At 47.5% G+C, this 25,365-nt stretch overlaps 1 protein-coding gene across 1 annotated transcript; it reads left to right on the top strand.

Annotated features, from left to right (window-relative positions):
- Positions 1 to 1,508: 1,508 nt before the first annotated feature.
- On the top strand, positions 1,509 to 8,293 carry LOC138671854 (olfactory receptor 52Z1P-like). Its single transcript, XM_069759984.1, has 7 exons — positions 1,509 to 1,519; positions 2,713 to 2,752; positions 2,882 to 2,954; positions 3,573 to 3,697; positions 5,967 to 6,018; positions 6,898 to 7,040; positions 7,304 to 8,293. The coding sequence occupies exons 1-7, from the start codon at positions 1,509 to 1,511 to the stop codon at positions 8,291 to 8,293; spliced, it is 1,434 nt and encodes a 477-aa protein (XP_069616085.1).
- Positions 8,294 to 25,365: the final 17,072 nt, after the last annotated feature.

The raw sequence follows: 25,365 nt of genomic DNA, 5'->3' as shown, positions 1-25,365 counted from the left end.
GAGAAGTCTGAAGATAAGAGGACTGAAAACAAGAAGACTGAAAGACTGAACATGAAAGGAATGAATAAAACAAGATTAAATGCCCAAAATGAGGAGAGGACTTGGTGGGAAGCAGCAGTGTCAGGATAGGTGAGGGGTGGGCAAGGGACAGGAGAGTATAATTGTTCCTTATTTTTTAGCCCCTTCCCAGCCCCCCGTTTATTATACTTTGGGACGTGAGAGACTAAATGGTATGTGGCAGATGATTCCAGCGAATCTGCCCAAAACAACTCTGAAAAGAGTCACTCATCTCCAATTAGGAGTAAGTCTTCTGTAGGAGTCATTATTTTTCCTATTATATGACTTCGTCCTCAGTCTCCTCAGTGAATATTGTCCTCCAGGAGACTCGGCCTCTGAGGCTCAGAGACTGGATATAAAGGACGTGAGTCTTCCGGTGTCTAAGCTTTTGCCTCCTCGTTCCTCCGGTCTGGCCGCCCTGTGTTGGTGAGTAGCTTCACTCCAGATTCACTCTGTATTTACTCTGGACCAGTCAGGCCTAAAGGCAAATTGGCTCCTGCTATAATTGTTTAAACCAACATCATTTTCTTAAAGATTTTGGAAAGCTTTTAAGTTCAGCTGCGATTTTTCACCTTTTCAAGACATTTTCAGAAAGGATGTAATCATTTCCAGAGTAGCTTTGAGGACTCTTTATATTAGAAACGATCCATAGATCTCCTGATTTTACACCCCTCGGAGTATTCAGAACAGCATTTAGGGTGATCATTTACCCTTTGCGTGTTGCCCAGAAAATAAAACAAAACAGAGGTGAAATGTAGCAATACTAATTTTTTTTAGTAGTGTGTAATGAGGTGCGGAATTTACCTTTGGATCATTGTTGATATTGCAATACCAAAGTTATATATATTTATTTATATGTTTTATTGATTTTTTTTAGAATATAATTTATTTTTAACAAAACATTTCTGTGCGCCAAGTGTTTTTTCCGTTGACTGAGCCGCACGTGTGCTTCCTTTTGTGGGATCAGTTGTCGTTTTCATTGGTAACATTTTTATCATTATTCCATCTTTTGGGAGGTCTGATGAGCAACAAACAGCAATTTTGGGAATTTTTTTATATTACTTTCACAATATAGGATTTGTTAACTTTGTGTAGTTCGATGTGACACCGAATGTCTATCATTGTCTTACGTTTTACTTTTCCTTATATATATTTTTAATTCTTAGTTTTCTGTGCCATCACATTCTAAGAGGCAGGACGTTTTTTGTTTTCCCCGGGGCATCGCTTTATGACGTCTTGTTTTCTCTGTGAATTGGACGATTGTTTCTATTTTGGGGTTTGTTGCTTTTTCATCACTTTTATTCTATTGTTTTGGGGAGGAGTTGACCCCCCCCAAAAAACAACAATTTTGTGTTTAACTCAATATGCTCGATAAATAATGACATAAGTGGAGTGGTTATGCTACGAGGCGCTATGAGACTGATGCATTTTTTTCAGTAATAAAATACTTCATGGACAATAAGTGATATTTTATTTTTCACTTGAAATTCTTTTTAGATTTTTTTTGCATTTTTTTTATTATCGGATGATCACCAATTATATGTATTACATCTGCCAATTTCAAACTGCAATACGGCCTATCGGGCCTGGGAACTATAAGATATCCATAGTTGAAGTCCAGGACACCATTGGTTTGCCTTCAGCTGCAATAGAAACCATGGTGTAACGGGGTCTACTGGGCTGTAGTACCTCTTTCAGCACCCCCCCCCCCCCTCCCCGTGTTTCAGGAGGTCCACTCTGCTTTTGCTGGATTCTGAATGAAGGACGCTGGCTGGAATTCCTTGATTACATGAGAGCATATAAAAGCTGACTGCTACTCCACGTATTTCCAGTCTAAAAGAACACACATTATTCACAGCACACAGAATATATAACACAGATACACAGGGCAGGCCAATAGAAAAAGCAGGCCAGACATACATTACAATAGCAGGGGGCCGGAGCCTGCTGATATTTACTGTGGGAATTACAAAGGTGGGGGAGGACAGAAGGGGGATATCTGTCCTCTCTGCCCAGGAACGCAGCCTGTGGACTGATGCATTTCACATGGAACCTATTATACATAATATATACTGCATAACATGTTCTTGGTGCTGGGGGTTCTGTAACACATGGTGACTCTACAATTGAATAGGGGAGAAGGTGAGCAAAATGACCCCCTCCAGCAATCACTTAGACGCTGGGGTTGTAATTCACCACAGCATCTAAAGGGTTAAATAACAATGGTTTCTGTTAGAACTGATAGTGCCCATTCTACAATATACAGCTGACACCCCTACATGTACCACTGAGGGAAGTCTTCGAACCGCACCATCTGTACACAGGTTGAGATCCGGTTAATGAGATGCCGCACTTTGGACACATTTATTTTATTAGGAGGATTCCTCCCAAAAATTGAGCCATGGGATATAATTCTGTGGAAGATCAGGAATTCCACAGTCCTCATTGATAGTAACATCATGCATTTGGTAGACATGGTCACGCAATCAGGTGGGTTTTGTAGTCACTTCATGCTCCAAGTATGAGGATGAGGGTCCTGAAAATTCTCAATGACCCCCAACACCTATTACCTCAAAATTCCCTAAAATGGTATTTAAAAATTGTTCTTCTACATCAGACACCCCCATCAAGGGTTCATCAATACCGTAGAGCAAGAACAATACCATATGTGGTGACTCTTCTGGTTGTTAATGAGGTCATTCAGTAGATCATTGGATCCCACCCACACGTCACGCACACAAGAGTCCAGAATAATGAAATATGAGGAGTTGTTTTCAGGGTCCTCGTGGTATAGACATGCTTTTTATATTTCCTGCCTTTACAGAAACCTGAAGATTCTGAATGTGAGGGGTCTAAAGCAGTGCTCCCCAACTCCGGTCCTCAAGAGCCACCAACAGGTCATGTTTTCAGGATTTCCTTAGTATTGCCCAGGTGATCATTGCATTACCTGGAAAGTCAAGAATTCCATCACCTGTGCAATACTAAGGAAATCCTGAATACATGACCTGTTGGTGGCTCTTGAGGACCAGAGTTTGGGAGCACTAGTCTAAAAGAACACGGATAATTAACCTTCCGAAAAAACAGCAGAGATCTTCCCTGTCTGGTTCCTGAAATGAGAAGCTCAGAAAACCTCACGAAATGGTCTAGGTATGAGGGGCAGACTGGACAATAATCAGTGATTTTGGCCAGAGGTCTCTAAGAACAGTATGATGGCCGACTACTTAGTCCTCCCCTAGTATACAATGAGCAGAAAAGCACAAGTTCAAAAATGTCCAAAATCTTTATAGACAAGGTGTAGAGTATTGTACTTGGTGCCACTAGATTCTACGGCTGCGGGATCTTCTGTACTTTGAACCTAAATATTAATTTCTTCTTCTGAACTCTCGTGACATTTTTACTCCTCACATTTTGGGCTGTTGGGAGGACAATTCTACTGATAAACACGTTACTGTAGTAATCTAAGGTAGGTGTCCTGTTACGATATTAAATCTTGATTTCTCTGAAATGTTTCCCAGTTCAGGTTCTGACCAACCTCCAGCGTATAATAGTCTATGACTTCTTCACAGTAGACATCACGGACGTGGCCGATCTTCTCAGGTTGTCAACTTTGCAGCTTCATCCTTCTCCTCAATGTTTTCAGGTGATTTTGGTGACTATTCTTTCTCAGTAACCGGTGAGTCTTGATCACTGGCAGATTTGTCGAGGTTTTTAAATTAATATACATGCAATTTGATTGTCAGTGTGCCCAGAGACAGACACTGACAGCCTGGGGTACCAGTGCAAGAAATATGTCTGGGCCCCCCTCCCTGCCTGGAATGACGCGTATGATGAGGATATTCTGGCCATGGGACCCCCGGAGCCTCAGGCTCTGAGCAACAGGTCAGATTGCCCTCATTATCACCACCCTGTAAGCATGGGCGTACATAGCGTTCACAGGGCCCCATAGCAAAAGTTCTATTTGAGCCCCCGCACCTCTAATAATACACTGCTCAAAAAAATAAAGGGAACACTAAAATCTCACATCCTAGATATCACTGAATGAAATATTCCAGTTGTAAATCTTTATTCATTACATAGTGGAATGTGTTGAGAACAATAAAACCTAAAAATGATCAACGTAAATCACAACTAATATCCCACAGAGGTCTGGAGTTGGAATGATGCCAAAATCAAAGTGCAAAATGAAGTTACAGGCTGATCCAACTTCAGTGGAAATGCCTCAAGACGAGGAAATGATGCTCAGTAGTGTGTGTGGCCTCCACGTGCCTGTATGACCTCTCTACAACGCCTGGGCATGCTCCTAATGAGGCAGCAGATGGTCTCCTGAGGGATCTCCTCTGAGACGTGGACTAAAGCATCCACCAACTCCTGGACAGTCTGTGGTGCAACGTGACGTTGGTGGATGGAGCGAGACATGATGTCCCAGATGTGTTCAATCGGATTCAGGTCTGGGGAATGGACGGGCCAGTCTATAGCTTCAATGCCTTCATCTTGCAGGAACTGCTGACACACTCCAGCCACATGAGGTCTGGCATTGTCCTGCATTAGGAGGAACCCAGGGCCAACCGCACCAGCATATGGTCTCACAAGGGGTCTGAGGATCTCATCTCGGTACCTAATGGCAGTCAGGCTACCTCTGGCGAGCACATGGAGGGCTGTGCGGCCCTCCAAAGAAATGCCACCCCACACCATTATTGACCCACTGCCAAACTGGTCATGCTGAAGGATTTTGCAGGCAGCAGATCGCTCTCCACGCCGTCTCCAGACTCTGTCACGTCTGTCACATGTGCTCAGCGTGAACCTGCTTTTATTTGTGAAGAGCACAGTGCGCCAGTGGCGAATTTGCCAGTCCTGGTGTTCTATGGCAAATGCCAAGCGTCCTGCACGGCGTTGGGCTGTGAGCACAACCCCCATCTGTGGACGTCGGGCACTCAGACCATCCTCATGGAGTTTGTTTCTAACCGTTTGTGCAGACACATGCACATTCGTGGCCTGCTGGAGGTCATTTTGCAGGGCTCTGGCAGTGCTCCTCCTGTTCCTCCTTGCACAAAGGCGGAGTCCACAGGTTTCAGTAGTATTAGAGGTAAACGGGATATTGATAAATGTAACCCACCAGTACAAACTGTCCTCAGCAGAATAATGGGCGCCATATAATGCTCCATATAGTAAAATGGGCCCCAATGCCTGTCAGGAAATATGACCTAGTTTTTCTTTATTGTGCTAGCCACGCACACACAGCTCTGCTACATCTTCTTGGTTTGTAAATGACATGCTAGCTCAGAACACACATGCTTCCCTTTCCCAATTAGGTTTGCATAGAGGACACACACAAAGCCCCTGCAGACACCCAGCTGCAGCGTCTAATTCCTCCCCCCGATTCCCCCCACCGCTACATAACTGTAACGTGAGAGTCATTTCACGACACCACAAACTGGTTGAAAGCAGTCCCAAGCACATGGGATGTTCTTTGTCTAAGACTGGGTTATTAAAGATGAAATATAATGACCCCGATTATTGATATAGGTGTGAATTTCAAATTTTCGGCATCTCTATCGGTAAAGCCACCACTCAGTGAGTTTTCTAGGTTCCAGAACCAACAGAATCAGAGAAATAGATTTCTGCTTAACCGTTTCATACTTCCACTCCATGTTTAGATTTAATAGAAAGCTAATTTCAGAACAAGATTGATGATAGTCCCACCATCGCTCTATGAGGTTTCTGTCCTGAGATATGGAATTAATAAGGTGTTAGTAAGTTTTCAGTCCTTGTGAAAAGGGAAGTGCATTACATAGCTCTGCCCACTCAGTGAGGTCATGAACAGAGGGTATAAAATTATGAGAGCTCGTTAGGAGGGTGTCTTTTTCCAGGGAATCAGCCAGGGGAGGCTGTGCAACTTGACCTGACAATTTTGGGGATGTTTCCCCTCCCCCACCCCACATGGCATACCAGTAACTGAGATATGTAAGTTCATTTTTTAATGCCTTTATTTTGTAATTGTTGTACATATTGTAATTGTCTCATTTTGTAACTTTTTTTTATACTTTTGTAAACACTGCCTGTTCCTTTTGGAGTAAAATCTTTAAAACTTTACTAGCTTTGTTCTTCTTGCTCTAAATGTATCCCCCACCTCCTCTGGCTGTCAACGCTACTGATTGGGTTGGCTCCTGACCCAATATTAATTATAAAATCAGCAGCTGGTAGCAGTGAAGTGTTCTGGGCTTTTTGGGAGACTCTGGCAGTGATGGACTGAGATTTATAATCTGGGAATAGTTATATAGCCCTCATTGCAGAGTGCCCAATAGCCAGTCCACAGCAAGGTGGCCCTTTTGGCAACTACTTATCCGAGGTGTAGTTCCCTGACTGACCTGAGGGTAAGGGGGTGCCAGACAGTTCCAAAACGGAACTGGAAAGTGGGATATAATAAATTCCCTGATGAACTGGGGGTAACCAAACACCCCCAGTTCATGACAATGACTCATATAGAATGGGCTTCACATAATACTCCATCCAGAATGGCCCCCATATAATACTTCATCCAGAATGGGCCCCATATAATGCTCCATACAGTATAATGGGCATCATATAATGCTCTAGACAGAATAATTGGCCCCATATAATGGTACATACAGTATAATGGGCTCAAATGCCGTATAAAGAATGGGCCCCATATAATGCTCCACACAGACTGGGCCCCATATAATTCTCCATACAGTAAAATGAGCCCCATGTATTACACCAGACAGAATAATGGGCCCCAATGTCCCATACAGAATGAGTCTTGTTTAATGCTCAATACATAAAAAAAAATCAAATCCTTACCTCTCCCTCTTCCCACCACAGCTCTGGTCTCCTCAGCGACTTCTGTATCTCTGCAGTGCTCAGGAGAGAGGAGACGCTGTAGTGATGTCATCGTGCCCTCTGCCCTGAGGCATCAGAGTCACAATACGCGGAAGACAGCAGGAACCAAGGAGGAAGAGGGAGCGGTAAGTCTTTCAAACAGTTTAAAGCACAGAGTGGCTTGATGCCATAGCATGCCAGTGCCTACTCACAGTGAGTGTGCCTCGCACTTGCCATGTGCACCGGGTGGTGATATAAGGGCCTCCTCCATCTCCGGGCCCGGTTGTAGCTGAAGTGGCTGCACTGGCGATATGTCCGCCCCGTGTGTGCCCATCATGGAGAAGATTCTTCTGTGCTTTTTCCAAGTTTTCCTTATCCTACCTCATTTTTCTTGCGTTTTTATTTACAGTATACCAGAAACATAAAATATCAGATGGTAATGTTGAACGCGAGCACTTTCCACCCGGACTACTTCCTCCTTACGGGAATCCCCGGTCTGGAGGAATCACATCTCCTGCTCTCCATCCCATTCTGTATCATGTACGCCATGGATCTTATTGGAAACTCCATTTTGATTTTGGTCATTACAAGAAACGAGACTCTCCATCAGCCCATGTACCTGTTCCTGGTGATGCTGGCCACCTGTGACATCCTCCTGAGCTCCACCACCGTGCCCAAGACTCTCTGCATCTTCTGGTTTAACGCTCATGCAATTACCTTTAATGGTTGTCTTGTCCAAACTTTCTTTATTCATTTCAACTTTGTGATGGAGTCCGCCATCTTGGTGAGCATGGCTTATGATCGATATTATGCCATTTGCCACCCTCTAACATATACATCTACCCTTACAGGATCTTTTATTAGGAATATCATAAGTTTGTCGCTTCTTAGAAGTGTTTTAACCTGTACTCCATTTGTTTTCCTACTTTACAGATTGCCGTATGAGGGCAGCAATGTAATAGAGCACACATATTGTGAGCACATGTCCATGGCCAAGCTGGCTACTGCCGATATACTGGTCAATGTGGTCTATGGGCTCGTCATAGCGGCTAGTGCCACTGGTGTAGACATGATTCTTATAGTTGTTTCATATGTTGTTATTATCAGGGCTGTTTTACGGCTTCGATCCACAGAGGCTCGTCTCAAGGCCTTCAATACGTGCGTGTCCCATGTCTGTGTCATCATTCTCTTTAATTTTCCGGCCTTCTTCTCTTTTATAACCCATAGAGTTGGCCATAAATACATCTCTCTCAGGTTCCACATCCTCTTGGCCAATCTCTATGTTATTGTCCCACCAATGATGAACCCAATCATCTATGGGGTGAAGACCAGAGAGATCAGACAGCGGGTGGTGGCCATTTTTTCATTAGTACATATCGGAGATCGGCAGAAAAGTTAACATCTACTGAGCTATAAGACTGTTGTAGACCAACATGAACAAATCTCAGAATAAATAAATTTCCGTAGTTCATTACAACTCAATGGTATGAACAATTATCAGATTTCGTTAATAAAAATAATAACACTCTTGACCATAGGATTTCTTTGGCATTTATTACAATGGGACCAAGCTGCAATATCAGAAACAACCATGACATGAAGGACAATGTTTTTTTAATGAAAAGGGGAAAAAACTTTTTCTAGTTTTCAAGCAGCTCTAACTCTAACTTAGAAGTTTCTCGAATTCAGTTTATGGCCGGTGAGAACCAAGAAACACACAGGCACGTGCTTTCCAAGACTCCGCAAAGAAATATGAAGAGCTCGTTTATTTGTAGGCTTCATTAATGTAGGCAATCTGTGCATAAATTTAGTCAATTCTATCATGATAGGAAATAGCAGAATTAATACCTGCAATGCATATTAAATAAAATGCTCCATGTATCCACCCAGTCACCCCTCTGTAAGTCTTTGTTTCAGTGTGATCTGTTGAAAATGGCAAACTTTATGAGATTTGGTAACAACTTCTTTAAACTAACAGCAACCAAGTTTATTAAGTTATTCTCCTTGGTTTTGGGTGAGTTAATGAGCATTTAAGCTGATACTGATAATAGTTGTTGCGACAAATTTACTGGTAAAGTATTGGAGGGGTGATATGTATAAGTGCTGAGAGGGGTTAATCGGCCATGTCTAAGGCTAGGTTGAGTGAACATCTGTAGAGTATGTGAAGAAACCAGAGTATATCTTAATTATCCAGATGACTATGTTTTTGCAAACCAAGAAGAATTGACTTTTTATCTGTATATTGCTTGTGGATTTAAGTGCTTATGTCTGATGGGTCAAAAAGACAGACTTGCAAACTGATATACCATTTAGCATACCGTGTAAGTCTGTAATAGTGACTTGTACATAGCGTGTGTTTTTCTTTGTCTATTGATGTGTGCTGATATGATAATGTATTGTATTCTATAACCAGTTTGTTGACTTGGAAGGTAGATAGGAAAGGCTGTGAGGGGGACTGAAGGACACTGGGTAATTCTAAAAATAGCTTACATGCCTCGGGTATAAAAAGACTCAGAGAGCAGATCTCGTCATACAGAGCTACCATTTTGCAAACCACCCAATGGACAAGAGACAGGATTGTAGCCAATTTATCATAGCACCATCACGAGGGACATGGATCTATGATTCTATAGGAAACAAACTAAAGGTTTTCAGCTCTGGTTGGAAGGACACAGATCTGATGCAGTGAACATCTCTGAACTATGGATATGTTATTAGAAAGCCAGATTTTGGGACCCGCTGGTCGCCTGGTTCCATGGAAATGGTCGGATAAGCTAGTGATGACTCTCTTGTCAACTGGCTTTGGCCCTTGTAGGGATTCTAAGGACTGTTCTCTGTCATCTCCCTATGCTTGTCATTATCTCTTCTCTGCGTGTGTATCACAGGTGGAATAGCGACCCTGGGAGCTCTGACATTGTGTCAACTCGCTTTGGACCTTGTACAGACTCTATGGACAGTTCTTGGTCATCTCTCTACGCTTGTCGATGTCTCTTCTCGGTGTGTGTATCAAAGGTGCAATAGCAACCCTGGGAGCTCTGACGTAACATCTACCATTATCCTGGCGAGTCAGAAGAAGGGTGGAACCCTGTAATGTGCACCATCTTGAGGGTAATTGTTCTGTTTGCTATTGATTATTGTGGTTCAATAAAGTATTGCCACACTGTTTTACCCTAACCCTGTGTTTTTTGTGTAGTGTATTGCCCACTGGGACATAGAGCGGGCGTTCAGTGGAATGAGCCCTGGTCCATGCACTCTTGCTAAAGGCAACCGGGCCAGCGGATGGGAGCACCCACTGACCCCGTTTCTCCACAGAGTGGGTGAAGACAAGAGGATAAATACCAGCCTTCTGGCTCATTCACTGCAGGGTGAGCCTGGAGGTGCAAGCTCTAGAGCTGTGTTTTCATGATAAGGAAAGCTGAACTTTTTTGTTATTTGTTCCTGAGTGGGCGGATCCCTCTAGCAACACGAACTGTGCCCTACATTATGTTTTTTTATTTAGAAAGGTCATGTTTGTTTTGATAACACTGCACTGGTTTATGCACTACCTTTAATAAACCAGTGGAAGATTTAACAGCGTTCCTGTGTCTAACTCTATGTGCAGCCAATGGGGCCGATCTACCACAGTTGGTGTTAGAAGTGTGGATAAGATCCCCAGAAAGCAAGAGTGATGGCTGTGGAGAAACTGCATGTCCTGGGTGATGGCGGCTAAAGGAATGGCACAGCGGTCAGACAAAATGGAGGAGCTGATCAAGCACCTGGTCCAAAGACAGCAGCGGCACCAGCGCCACCACCTGCTGCTTCTGCAGCAGCAAGCCCAGCATGAGATAACTGAAGTCTTGAAGCAGCAGATCCAACAGCAGCAGCGGCAGATGGAACTCCTGGTGGGGATGTCCTCAGCAGAATAAACACAGCTTCCCCAAGTACAGGTGATGTATCATATGTCCGAAGGTGGTAAGACGAGCCATGCAAAATATGAGCCCATGTGATGATGTTGAGACATTTTTTACTGTATTTGAAGGGATAGTAGACTGCGAGAAGATGCCGCTGGAGAAGTAGGCGGAGATGCTGGCTGCCTATCTACCTGGTGAGCCCCAAGAGACTTATGATCTGGCCTTAAAGGATGCTCAAGAGTATGTCAAATTAAAAACTGAGATATTGGCACGCTCAGGAGTTACTATGTCTGTCAGAGCACTAATGGTTCACCACTGGGCTTATTGTGGTGACAAACTTCATCGCTCCCAAATGTTTGAGCTACTAAATCTGGTACAGAAGTGGTTTCAGCTGGAGTCATCTACCCCAGCCCACATTGTTAGGTGAGTTGTTATGGACAAATTCATCCACTCCCTTCGTAGATCGGTGTAGACCTGGGTTGGCCAAGGAGACCCCCAGAATATAGATGACCTGGTTGGCCTAGTGGAAAGGTACAAGGTGGTCAAGAAGTCTTTAAGGACACCAAGCAGTGTTGCATCACCATGTTGGGGTACCCAGAAAGAGCTTGACTCTCAAAAGAAGGGCAATAAAGCCACAACTGAGGGAGTCCAAGGTCCAAAGGTCTTGCTGAGGGTTTGTCAAAAGCCGCTGCTAAGGACTTAATTTGTTGGAGATGTCACGGTCCAGGGCACATAGCTATCTTTTGTCCTATGTCCACCAAACCAATGGACTGCAGTATGGGGAGTGTTGTGAATTCTGTGGCAGAGCTCCCTCCTGTGGTCACAAGTGGTACTTCGGCTGATTCTGTCTATAAGCTTCCATTGGTGGATGTGAGTGGTACTGTGGCTTCTGAGTTTCCTTCCTCAGGTGATGTGGTGAAGTCGTTAGGTGCTGCTCTATTTAACTCCACCTAGTACTTTGCTCCTGGCCTCCAGTCAATGTTCTAGTATTGGTCTTGCTTCCTCCTGGATCGTTCCTGTGGCCTGTCTGCTCTGCATAAGCTAAGTTTTGCTTGTGTTATTTTTGTTTGCTATTTTTTCTGTCCAGCTTGCATTATTGGTTTTTCTTGCTTGCTGGAAGCTCTGGGACGCAGAGGGAGCACCTCCGTACCGTTAGTCGGTGCGGAGGGTCTTTTTGCCCCCTCTGCGTGGTTGTTTGTAGGGTTTTGTGTTGACCGCAAAGCAATCTTTCCTATCCTCGGTCTGTTCAGTAAGTCGGGCCTCACTTTGCTAAATCTATTTCATCTCTGCGTTTGTATTTTCATCTCAACTCACAGTCATTATATGTGGGGGGCTGCCTTTTCCTTTGGGGTATCTCTCTGAGGCAAGATAGGCTTATTTTTCTATCTTCAGGGCTAGCTAGTTTCTCAGGCTGTACTCGAGGCGCATAGGTCTGGTCAGGAGCGCTCCATGGCTACCTCTAGTGTGGTTGGATAGGATTAGGGATTGCGGTCAGCAGAGTTTCCACGTCTCAGAGCTCGTCCTATGTTTTTTGGAAATTGTCAGGTCACTTTGTGTGCTCTGAACTTCAATGTCCATTGTGCTTCTGAATTACCTGTTCATAACAGGGGAGGCACTGTTCATATCATATCCATCCAGTCTGCAGTGTGGACTATCAGCCCGGTGAGGGGCCACAAGCATGTTCCATGACAATAAATGGGGTACTGGTGTCAAGACTCTTGAATTTCGAAATTTCAAAAGGCGGAAGCACCAAGTTACTCAGATAGGAGCCGCTTCAACCATGAAGAATCTCCATTGCAGTTGAAGGTGGATAAGATCCCCCTGTGTATCCTTGCTGGAGACAAGGACAAGACAGTGACCCTATAGGCCTAGATTCCTGAGTTGTGGGTTTCTGTGAGGAATTTTGGGACTGCTGAAATGGAGGACCTTATCTTAAAAGGGGCATGGGACAGTGTTACTGTGATTAATGGAGTTGTCCAAGAGCTTGGGTCCAACACAAGGTTTCCATATTTTGCAGTATTTGAGGATGGATCACTATATTAAGAGGGTACTAGACCCGGCCCATTCTCATGTCTTGGGTGGGCATCTGGGCATAGACAAAGCCCAGAAGTGGTTATTTCAAACGTTATACTGTCACCAAGAGACTAATTATTGCCGCTCCAGTCCTACCTGTAAGCTAACTGTCACTAAGTCTGCTGGAGGGCACCAACATATCCTGGTGGCCATGGACTATGCAACACAGTACCCGGAGGCAGTACCACTAAGAAACTTCTCCGCTCATAGCATAGCCTGAGAGTTAGTTAACATTTTCTCCTGGACAGGCCTGCCAAAGGAGATTCTGACTGACCAAGGGACTCTGTTTATGTCCAAGGTATTGAGAGAATTATATAAGGTTCTCCAGATTATACAACTCAGGATGTCAGTGTACCATCTGCAGATGGACGGCCTGGTGGAAAGGTTCATTAAGACCTTGAAGTCCGTGCTTAAAAAGGTAGTGGAAATGGATGTCAGAGACTGGGATTGCCTACTCCTGTACCTGCTGATTGTTGGCAGATATGCAATAGATACAGACTTATTTGTGTGCAGGAGTTGACACTTTTCTGACAGTAGATGGCGATGTTGTTACTGCTATATGCTTAGCTGAATGTAATGCATGTACTTGTTGTGCTTTGTTTTCACTTTCTCTCTGGTAAAAGATCCTTCAGACTTCCTGTTATGCTGTATTAAGAAGCTGATGCATGTACCTCATGTTCTGTGAAGATAAAAGTTGAATTACCCCATATAATCTACTCTCACAAGTTTCTTCTGCGACCAAACTATGCAACAATTTTAAGTTATTTTCCTGTCCACATTGGTTTGCAGGGCACTTGTCCTACTCTTACCCCATTTTGTTTACCTTTGCAGTTCCCTAGTCCTTACTATGACCATTTTAAAGCACTAAAGTTTGGGTCCCCATTGACTTCTATTGGGTTCGGGGTCACATTCGGATGCTGAACTGAACTTTGAACTCTAGTTCGGCTGAACCCAAACAGCCACAGGACCACTCATCCCCCCCGAAGACCCAAAGCGAGCAGACCCATCATAAGTGAGGGGGGGGACTGGGGCCAGATGAGTATAATTATTATTTTTGGCCCTTTCCCAGCCCTCTGTTTACAATGCTTTGGCCCTTGGGGGCCACTATTGCTTTGGATTGAATTTATTTATGTCAAATTAAATGTGGTAGATGATTCAAGTGAATCTGCCCCAAACAAATCTTGAGAGATTCACTCACATCTACTTGAGAGTTAATTTTCTGTGCTATTATTTTTCCTATTATCTGATTTTGTCCTCAGTGAATATTCTCCTCCGCAAGACTCGGCCTCTGAGGCCATAGACTGGATATAAAGGAGGTGAGTCTTCAGGCATCTAAGCTTTTGCCTCCTCGTTCCTCCGGTCTCGCTGTCTTTGCTGGTGAGTAGCTTCACTCCGGATTCTTCGGCGTGCTCGAATATGATGTTCGAGTCCCTGCGGCTGCAACACAGAGCTTACCTAACAATCAGACAATCCCTACATGTGTTACCTGTCGTACAGCCACGAGACATGCAGCCGCACCAACTCGAACACAATACTCAAGCACGCCCAAGACACTCCACTGGCACCCGAGCATGCTGAGATTACACCTCATCCCAACACGTTCGCTCAACACTAGTGTTGAGCGATACCTTCCGATATCGGAAAGTATCGGTATCGGTTTGGATCGGCCGATATTCAAAAAATATCGGATATCGCCGATACCGATACCCGATCCCAATGCAAGTCAATGGGACCAAAATATCGGAATTAAAATAAACCCTTTCTTTCCTTGTAGGTTCATTCTACATGAAGGAAAACAACTAAGAATAATGCCGGATGTATTTGGGGAGGTGGCGGAGACATTAAAGTCATAGAGGTTTATCCCAATCAAATAGAATAGCATGTTTTTTGTTTTTTTTTAAGACGTTCGGAGTGACAAAGATATTGACTATGTAAATTTTTTTTTTATTTTGTCAGATATTGATGTTTCACTATTCCACGCCCTTCCCCTTCTTTTTTTTCTTTTTTTTTTTCTTTTCCCACACTTTCATCTTCATCATCATCAGCATCTTTGACATCAACTTCTTCACCTTATTCATCTTCTTCTTCATCTTCTACCTATTTTTTTTTTTTTATTACATTCTTCATATTCATTTTATTCAACTATTATTATTCTTCTTATTCTACATATTCTTTTTATTCCACTGTTATTATTCTTCCTATTCTACTTCTTCATCATATTCTCATTTGTGACAGGCATTCCCGTAGTTGTTATCTATAAAAGTTTGAAGATTACACCTTCCGTTCTGCCAGTCACAAAAGTTACATTTGTCCGCGTTCAGTTTGGCCTGCAGCATCAGGCTTTATCCAGGGGCACCACGAGGAGGAACGGACTCACCCCCATACACTGCTTAGTCTTCTTCTGCATATAATTTAGATAATATCTTTTGCTCTGATATTAAGTCTTATGCTTAATGTTCTTCTGCTCTTTGTTCTGCAGCCTCTTGTTCTTCTGCTTCTCGGTCTTCCATGTTGTCGTCTCCAGGGTCGTCGTCTCCAGTGTCGTCATCTCCGCCGTCGTCGTCTCCGCCGTCGTCGTCGTCGTCATCGGGGTGGTCTTCCGTGTCGTCGTCATCGTGGTGGTCTTCCGGGTCGTCGACGTTAGGGTCTTCAACTTGGAAATGTAGCAGAAGGTACAAGAAGGCTGAGAAAATGCCAAGAACCAGCTGATGGAACTGGAACTCGGATGGCTACCCGAAGGTTCAAGAGCCTATGGAACTACCGAGGACCAGCTGACGTTACTGGAACCCGGTTACTAAGCAGGAGGTACCCGTGCTAAAAAGCACTACCAAGGACCGCCTGACGTTGACGGAACTCGGATACCCAGAAGGAGGCACCTAAGCCAAAGGCTCTGCCCGGAACCAGCTGACGTTACTGGAACCAGGATGGGGAGCAGAAGGTACAAGAGCAAAAGACACTGCCGAGAACCAGCTGACGGTACTGGAACCCGGATGGGTAGCCGAAGGTCCAAGAGCCAATGGAACTACCGAGGACCAGCTGACGTTACTGGAACCCGGTTACTAAGCAGGAGGTACCCGTGCCTGAAAGCACTACCAAGGACCACCTGACGTTGGTGGAACTTGGATACCCAGAAGGAGGCACCTAAGCCAAAGGCTCTGCCCGGAACCAGCTGACGGTACTGGAACCAGGATGGGGAGCAGAAGGTACAAGAGCAAAAGACACTGCCGAGAACCAGCTGACGGTGCTGGAACCAGGTGGTGGACCCGAAGGTCCACAGGAGAGGAGAGAACAGCTAGGCCGCGAGGCAGCCGCAGTTACCGAACCCCAACAGTCCTACAGGGGGAGCTGGGCCTACTGGCACTACAGAACCAGCCTTGACTACCAGTTCACGCAGCCCACATAGGAAGCTCCTAAACTGGAGGCACCCTGGAGTTGGCTAACCCGACCGCACCACGACGAGGCAAGCATAGGTGTCTCAGTGAGCTTGACACAACCCGGAAACAGCTGACGGTGCTGAAACCAGGCTTGGCACGAGGGAGTACCTGTGACAAAAACACTGCCGAGAACCAGCTGGCGGTGCTGGAACCCGGATGCGTTGCCCCAGTGTGCAAGAGCCAATGGCACGACCGAGGACCAGCTGACGGTGCTGGAACCCGGTTACTAAGCTGTAGGTGCCCGCGCTTAAAAGCACTACCAAGGACCGCCTGGCGTTGGCGGAACTCGGATACCCAGGAGGAGGCACCTAAGCCAAAGGCTCGGCCCGGAACCAGCTGACGGTGCTGGAACCAGGTGGTGGACCCCAAGGTCCACAGGAGAGGAGAGAACAGCTAGGCCGCGAGGCAGCCGCAGTTACCGAACCCCAACAGTCCTACAGGGGGAGCTGGGCCTACTGGCACTACAGAACCAGCCTTGACTACCAGTTCACGCAGCCCACATAGGAAGCTCCTAAACTGGAGGCACCCTGGAGTTGGCTAACCCGACCGCACCACGACGAGGCAAGCATAGGTGTCTCAGTGAGCTTGACACAACCCGGAAACAGCTGACGGTGCTGAAACCAGGCTTGGCACGAGGGAGTACCTGTGACAAAAACACTGCCGAGAACCAGCTGGCGGTGCTGGAACCCGGATGCGTTGCCCCAGTGTGCAAGAGCCAATGGCACGACCGAGGACCAGCTGACGGTGCTGGAACCCGGTTACTAAGCTGTAGGTGCCCGCGCTTAAAAGCACTACCAAGGACCGCCTGGCGTTGGCGGAACTCGGATACCCAGGAGGAGGCACCTAAGCCAAAGGCTCGGCCCGGAACCAGCTGACGGTGCTGGAACCAGGTGGTGGACCCCAAGGTCCACAGGAGAGGAGAGAACAGCTAGGCCGCGAGGCAGCCGCAGTTACCGAACCCCAACAGTCCTACAGGGGGAGCTGGGCCTACTGGCACTACAGAACCAGCCTTGACTACCAGTTCACGCAGCCCACATAGGAAGCTCCTAAACTGGAGGCACCCTGGAGTTGGCTAACTCGACCGCACCACGACGGGGCAAGCATAGGCGTCTCAGTGAAGTTGACACAACCCGGAAACAGCTGACGGTGCTGAAACCAGGCTTGGCACGAGGGAGTACCTGTGACAAGAACACTGCCGAGAACCAGCTGGCGGTGCTGGAACCCGGATGCGTTGCCTTGCCTATTAAAGATTGTCTTCCTAGAGCCCCAACTAGCGGTGTTGGAGCAAAGGGTAAGCAGGGGGAGATGAGTGTAGGCCGAAGCCTGCACTGGAGGCAGCTTTGTGTCTGCGTTGCGTTTGCAGGACACTTTGCCGGCTACACACTGGGGGAACAGCTGGCGTTGCTGAACCCCACTAACACAATGGCGTGTGTTTTTCTCTGTGCAGCTAGCACTTGCGGGCAAAAACTAGCGATGTTAGAGCCCGTGTTGAAGCAGGAGGAGGAGGAGAGGAGCAGAGTGTAGGCCGAAGCTTAGTTGAACCAATTTCAAAGGAAACCTTTAACCCCCCCCTCAGGTGTTACAAAGTACAAGAGACACACCTTGTGCAGTATTAATGCTGCACAAGTGAAAGGTTGCTCTATTAATTTGTCTACTTGCACACGCTGAATGAAAGACATACACAATTTACCCCATTCTACAGTCAAACTGTAGTGGATGCGTGACTTGGTTTTTTGATGAGACGCAGCACAGGTGTCCAAAATAACGCCTTGGTGCTTGGAGCAGCTTCCTGAGCGTTGTTATTTGCTGTACAGGAGTCTGCGCTCTTGTGTTATCCCTTGGCAATGCCCTGTTAGCGCTGCCCATCTTATGACATCATTTCATGTTGGCCGGTGCGGTTAACGATGGCCATAAATCCCAGACCCACAGTGTCTTTTCATAAAGCCACACTGCGGTGCTGGGATTCGTGGCCTTGAGCAGTAAATATTTTGGCCGCTCACACACGTCCTTACACCTGCTTCAGACTGGGCGGCCTCTGCTGATCCCTTCTCGCATGCCGCGGCCATGAGGCTGCACAGTCTGAAGAAGGCTGAAGGAGATGAGTTAAGACAGGCGAAGATATGCACTGCTCGTGCCCATCAATCACACCCTCGCAGTCAAAATAATTAAGACAACGAGGAGCATTTTATTCAGGCAGGGCGGACGAACAGGCGCAAGTAGCCAACCAATGATGTCAGAAGACGGGAAGCGCTACCAAGGGGGGTGCTGCGTATCATTAGAAAGGAAAGTCACACCTCAGGGACAGTGGAATGGTCTCAAAGAGACACATTTTGTACGTGTTGAGTTCCACGTGGGCAAGGAGAAAACATCAGCCACCTTGTACAAATGCAGCAGTACTGCTGTACAAGGTGGCTGTTATACATAGAAACACCTGGGGGTGGGGGCCAGGCTCCCTTCAATTTCAGTTCATGTGCCTGCGTGGCGTTTGCAGGTCACGTTGCAAGCTGCACAGCAGGGGAACAGCTGGCGGTGCTGAACCCCACTAACACATTGGCTGGTGTTTTTCTCTGTGCAGCTAGCATTTCCGGGCAAAAACTAGCGGTGTTTGAGCCCAGGGTCAGCAGGAGGAGGAGGAGAGGAGCAAAGTGTAGGCCGAAGCCTGCACTGGTGGCAGCTTTTGGTCGGTTGTGCCAGCGTGGCTTGTGCTGGACACGATGCCGGCTACACAGCGGGGGAACAGCTGGCGTTGCTGAACCCCACTAACACATTGGCTGGTGTTTTTCTCTGTGCAGCTAGCATTTCCGGGCAAAAACTAGCGTTGTTAGAGCCCAGGGTCAGCAGGAGGAGGAGAGGAGCAGAGTGTAGGCCGAAGCCTAGTTGAACCAATTTCAAAGGTTACCTTTAACCCCCCCTCAGGTGTTACAAAGAACAAGAGCCACTCCTTCTGCAGCATTAATGCTGCACAAGTAAAAGGTTGCTCTATTAATTTGTCTACTTGCACAAGCTGAATGCAACACGTAGACTATTTAGCCCATTATACTGTTTAACAGTAGTGGAGGCGTGACTTGTCTTTTTAAAGAAAAGCAGCACAGGTGTCGAAAACAACACCTTTTTGCATGGGCGCAGCTTCCTGAGCGTTGTTAGTTGCTGTACAGGAGTCTGCGCTCTTGTGATCCTTTGGCCATGCGCTGTGAGCGCTTCCTGTCTTATGACCTCATTTCATGTTGGCCGTTGCGGTTAGCGATGGACATGAATCCCAGACCCACAGTGTGTTTTTAAAAAATCACACTGCGGTGCTGGGATTCGTGCCCTGGTGCAGTAAATATGTTTGCCGCTCACACATGTCCTTACACCTGCTTCAGACTGGACGGCCTCATCTGATCCCTTATCGCCTGCCGAGGCCATGAGGACACCCAGTCTGAAGAAGGCGGAAGGAGATGAGTGAACACAGGCAAACATATGCACTGCACATGCCCATCAATCACACCCTCGCTGTCCAAAAAAATAAGACACCGAGGGCCGTTGTTTCGAGCAGGGGAGATGCACAGGCGCAGCCAGCTAACCAATGATGTCAAAAGACGGGCAGCGCTAACAAGGGTGGTGCTGCGTGTCATTACAAAGGAAAGTCACACCTCAGGGACATTGTAATGGTCTGTAATGAGACACATTTTGTACGTGTTGAGTTCCACGTGGGCAAGGAGAAAAAGTCAGCCACCTCGTACAAATGCAGCAGTACTGCTGTACAAGGTGGCTGTTATACATAGAAACACCTGTGGGTGGGGGGCAGGCTCCCTTCAATTTCAGTTCATGTGCCTGCGTGGCGTTTGCAGGTCACGTTGCAAGCTACACAGCAGGGGAACAGCTGGCGTTGCTGAACCCCACTGACACATTGACTGGTGTTTTTCTCTGTGCAGATTGCATGTCCGGGCAAAAACTAGCGGTGTTAGAGCCCAGGGTCAGCAGGAGGAGGAGGAGAGGAGCAAAGTGTAGGCCGAAGCCTGCACTGGTGGCAGCTTTTGGTCGGTTGTGCCAGCGTGGCTTGTGCTGGACACGATGCCGGCTACACAGCGGGGGAACAGCTGGCGGTGCTGAACCCCACTAACACATTGGCTGGTGTTTTTCTCTGTGCAGCTAGCATGTCCGGGCAGAAACTGGCGTTGTTTGAGCCCAGGGTCAGCAGGAGGAGTAGAGGAGCAGAGTGTAGGCCGAAGCCTAGTTGAACCAATTTCAAAGGTTACCTTTAACCCCCCCCTCAGGTGTTGCAAGGTACAAGAGCCACACCTTGAACAGCATTAATGATGCACAAGTCAAAGGTTGCTCTATTTAATTTTGCTCCTTGCACACGCTGAATTAAACACGTACACTATTTAGCCCATTATACTGTCAAACAGTTGTGGAGGCGTGACTTGTCTTTTTAACGAGACGCAGCACAGGTGTCAAAATTTGCACCTAGGTACTGGGCGCAGATTCCTGAGCGTTGTTATTTGCTGTACAGGAGTCTGCGCTCTTGTGTTATCCCTTGGCAATACCCTGTTAGTGCAGGCCGTCTCATGACCTCATTTCATGTTGGCCGGTGCGGTTAACGATGGCCATAAATCCCAGACCCACAGTGGCTTTTCCTAAAGTCACACTGCGGTGCTGGGATTCGTGGCCTTGTGCAGTAAATATGATCGCCGCTCACACATGTCCTTACACCTGCTTCAGACTGGGCGGCCTCAGCTGATCCCTTATCGCATGCCGCGGCCATGAGGCCGCACAGTCAGAAGAAGGCGGAAGGAGGGGAGTGAAAACAGGGGAACATATGCACTGCTCGTGCCCATCAATCACACCCTCGCAGTCAAAATATATGAGACAACGGGGGGCGTTGTGTCGGACAGGGGGGACGCACAGGCACAGCCAGCCAACCAATGATGTCAGGAGACGGGCAGCGCTAACAATGGGGGTGCTGCGTGTCATTAAAAAGGAAAGTCACACCTCAGGGACATTGTAATGGTCTGTAATGAGACACATTTTGTACTTGTTGAGTTCCACGTGTGCAAGGAGAAAAAGTCAGCCACCTTGTACAAATGCAGCAGTACTGCTGTACAAGGTGGCTGTTATACATAGAAACACCTGTGGGTGGGGGGCAGGCTCCCTTCAATTTCAGTTCATGTGCCTGCGTGGCGTTTGCAGGTCACGTTGCAAGCTACACAGCAGGGGAACAGCTGGCGTTGCTGAACCCCACTGACACATTGACTGGTGTTTTTCTCTGTGCAGATTGCATGTCCGGGCAAAAACTAGCGGTGTTAGAGCCCAGGGTCAGCAGGAGGAGGAGGAGAGGAGCAAAGTGTAGGCCGCAGCCTGCACTGGTGGCAGCTTTTGTTCTGTTGTGCCAGCGTGGCTTGTGCTGGACACGTTGCCGACTACACAGCAGGGGAACAGCTGGCGGTGCTGAACCCCACTAACACATTGGCTGGTGTTTTTCTCTGTGCAGCTAGCATTTCCGGGCAGAAACTGGCGTTGTTTGAGCCCAGGGTCAGCAGGAGGAGTAGAGGAGCAGAGTGTAGGCCGAAGCCTAGTTGAACCAATTTCAAAGGTTACCTTTAACCCCCCCCTCAGGTGTTGCAAGGTACAAGAGCCACACCTTGAACAGCATTAATGATGCACAAGTCAAAGGTTGCTCTATTTAATTTTGCTCCTTGCACACGCTGAATTAAACACGTACACTATTTAGCCCATTATACTGTCAAACAGTTGTGGAGGCGTGACTTGTCTTTTTAACGAGACGCAGCACAGGTGTCAAAATTTGCACCTAGGTACTGGGCGCAGATTCCTGAGCGTTGTTATTTGCTGTACAGGAGTCTGCGCTCTTGTGTTATCCCTTGGCAATACCCTGTTAGTGCAGGCCGTCTCATGACCTCATTTCATGTTGGCCGGTGCGGTTAACGATGGCCATAAATCCCAGACCCACAGTGGCTTTTCCTAAAGTCACACTGCGGTGCTGGGATTCGTGGCCTTGTGCAGTAAATATGATCGCCGCTCACACATGTCCTTACACCTGCTTCAGACTGGGCGGCCTCAGCTGATCCCTTATCGCATGCCGCGGCCATGAGGCCGCACAGTCAGAAGAAGGCGGAAGGAGGGGAGTGAAAACAGGGGAACATATGCACTGCTCGTGCCCATCAATCACACCCTCGCAGTCAAAATATATGAGACAACGGGGGGCGTTGTGTCGGACAGGGGGGACGCACAGGCACAGCCAGCCAACCAATGATGTCAGGAGACGGGCAGCGCTAACAATGGGGGTGCTGCGTGTCATTAAAAAGGAAAGTCACACCTCAGGGACATTGTAATGGTCTGTAATGAGACACATTTTGTACTTGTTGAGTTCCACGTGTGCAAGGAGAAAAAGTCAGCCACCTTGTACAAATGCAGCAGTACTGCTGTACAAGGTGGCTGTTATACATAGAAACACCTGTGGGTGGGGGGCAGGCTCCCTTCAATTTCAGTTCATGTGCCTGCGTGGCGTTTGCAGGTCACGTTGCAAGCTACACAGCAGGGGAACAGCTGGCGTTGCTGAACCCCACTGACACATTGACTGGTGTTTTTCTCTGTGCAGATTGCATGTCCGGGCAAAAACTAGCGGTGTTAGAGCCCAGGGTCAGCAGGAGGAGGAGGAGAGGAGCAAAGTGTAGGCCGCAGCCTGCACTGGTGGCAGCTTTTGTTCTGTTGTGCCAGCGTGGCTTGTGCTGGACACGTTGCCGACTACACAGCAGGGGAACAGCTGGCGGTGCTGAACCCCACTAACACATTGGCTGGTGTTTTTCTCTGTGCAGCTAGCATTTCCGGGCAGAAACTGGCGTTGTTTGAGCCCAGGGTCAGCAGGAGGAGTAGAGGAGCAGAGTGTAGGCCGAAGCCTAGTTGAACCAATTTCAAAGGTTACCTTTAACCCCCCCCTCAGGTGTTGCAAGGTACAAGAGCCACACCTTGAACAGCATTAATGATGCACAAGTCAAAGGTTGCTCTATTTAATTTTGCTCCTTGCACACGCTGAATTAAACACGTACACTATTTAGCCCATTATACTGTCAAACAGTTGTGGAGGCGTGACTTGTCTTTTTAACGAGACGCAGCACAGGTGTCAAAATTTGCACCTAGGTACTGGGCGCAGATTCCTGAGCGTTGTTATTTGCTGTACAGGAGTCTGCGCTCTTGTGTTATCCCTTGGCAATACCCTGTTAGTGCAGGCCGTCTCATGACCTCATTTCATGTTGGCCGGTGCGGTTAACGATGGCCATAAATCCCAGACCCACAGTGGCTTTTCCTAAAGTCACACTGCGGTGCTGGGATTCGTGGCCTTGTGCAGTAAATATGATCGCCGCTCACACATGTCCTTACACCTGCTTCAGACTGGGCGGCCTCAGCTGATCCCTTATCGCATGCCGTGGCCATGAGGCCGCACAGTCAGAAGAAGGCGGAAGGAGGGGAGTGAAAACAGGGGAACATATGCACTGCTCGTGCCCATCAATCACACCCTCGCAGTCAAAATATATGAGACAACGGGGGGCGTTGTGTCGGACAGGGGGGACGCACAGGCACAGCCAGCCAACCAATGATGTCAGGAGACGGGCAGCGCTAACAATGGGGGTGCTGCGTGTCATTAAAAAGGAAAGTCACACCTCAGGGACATTGTAATGGTCTGTAATGAGACACATTTTGTACTTGTTGAGTTCCACGTGTGCAAGGAGAAAAAGTCAGCCACCTTGTACAAATGCAGCAGTACTGCTGTACAAGGTGGCTGTTATACATAGAAACACCTGTGGGTGGGGGGCAGGCTCCCTTCAATTTCAGTTCATGTGCCTGCGTGGCGTTTGCAGGTCACGTTGCAAGCTACACAGCAGGGGAACAGCTGGCGTTGCTGAACCCCACTGACACATTGACTGGTGTTTTTCTCTGTGCAGATTGCATGTCCGGGCAAAAACTAGCGGTGTTAGAGCCCAGGGTCAGCAGGAGGAGGAGGAGAGGAGCAAAGTGTAGGCCGCAGCCTGCACTGGTGGCAGCTTTTGTTCTGTTGTGCCAGCGTGGCTTGTGCTGGACACGTTGCCGACTACACAGCAGGGGAACAGCTGGCGGTGCTGAACCCCACTAACACATTGGCTGGTGTTTTTCTCTGTGCAGCTAGCATTTCCGGGCAGAAACTGGCGTTGTTTGAGCCCAGGGTCAGCAGGAGGAGTAGAGGAGCAGAGTGTAGGCCGAAGCCTAGTTGAACCAATTTCAAAGGTTACCTTTAACCCCCCCCTCAGGTGTTGCAAGGTACAAGAGCCACACCTTGAACAGCATTAATGATGCACAAGTCAAAGGTTGCTCTATTTAATTTTGCTCCTTGCACACGCTGAATTAAACACGTACACTATTTAGCCCATTATACTGTCAAACAGTTGTGGAGGCGTGACTTGTCTTTTTAACGAGACGCAGCACAGGTGTCAAAATTTGCACCTAGGTACTGGGCGCAGATTCCTGAGCGTTGTTATTTGCTGTACAGGAGTCTGCGCTCTTGTGTTATCCCTTGGCAATACCCTGTTAGTGCAGGCCGTCTCATGACCTCATTTCATGTTGGCCGGTGCGGTTAACGATGGCCATAAATCCCAGACCCACAGTGGCTTTTCCTAAAGTCACACTGCGGTGCTGGGATTCGTGGCCTTGTGCAGTAAATATGATCGCCGCTCACACATGTCCTTACACCTGCTTCAGACTGGGCGGCCTCAGCTGATCCCTTATCGCATGCCGCGGCCATGAGGCCGCACAGTCAGAAGAAGGCGGAAGGAGGGGAGTGAAAACAGGGGAACATATGCACTGCTCGTGCCCATCAATCACACCCTCGCAGTCAAAATATATGAGACAACGGGGGGCGTTGTGTCGGGCAGGGGGGACGCACAGGCACAGCCAGCCAACCAATGATGTCAGGAGACGGGCAGCGCTAACAATGGGGGTGCTGCGTGTCATTAAAAAGGAAAGTCACACCTCAGGGACATTGTAATGGTCTGTAATGAGACACATTTTGTACTTGTTGAGTTCCACGTGTGCAAGGAGAAAAA

This window comes from Ranitomeya imitator, chromosome 3, assembly GCF_032444005.1.
Source record: "Ranitomeya imitator isolate aRanImi1 chromosome 3, aRanImi1.pri, whole genome shotgun sequence".
In the NCBI taxonomy this organism is placed as follows: Eukaryota; Metazoa; Chordata; class Amphibia; order Anura; family Dendrobatidae; genus Ranitomeya; species Ranitomeya imitator.
This window is presented reverse-complemented; position numbering and strand designations above follow the sequence as displayed.

Coding starts and splice junctions, on each gene's coding strand:
- LOC138671854 (XM_069759984.1), top strand. Junction 3,698..5,966: donor CTTCTCCTCAATGTTTTCAG/GTGATTTTGGTG, acceptor ACCTGACAATTT/TGGGGATGTTTCCCCTCCCC. Junction 7,041..7,303: donor CCAAGGAGGAAGAGGGAGCG/GTAAGTCTTTCA, acceptor TTTTATTTACAG/TATACCAGAAACATAAAATA.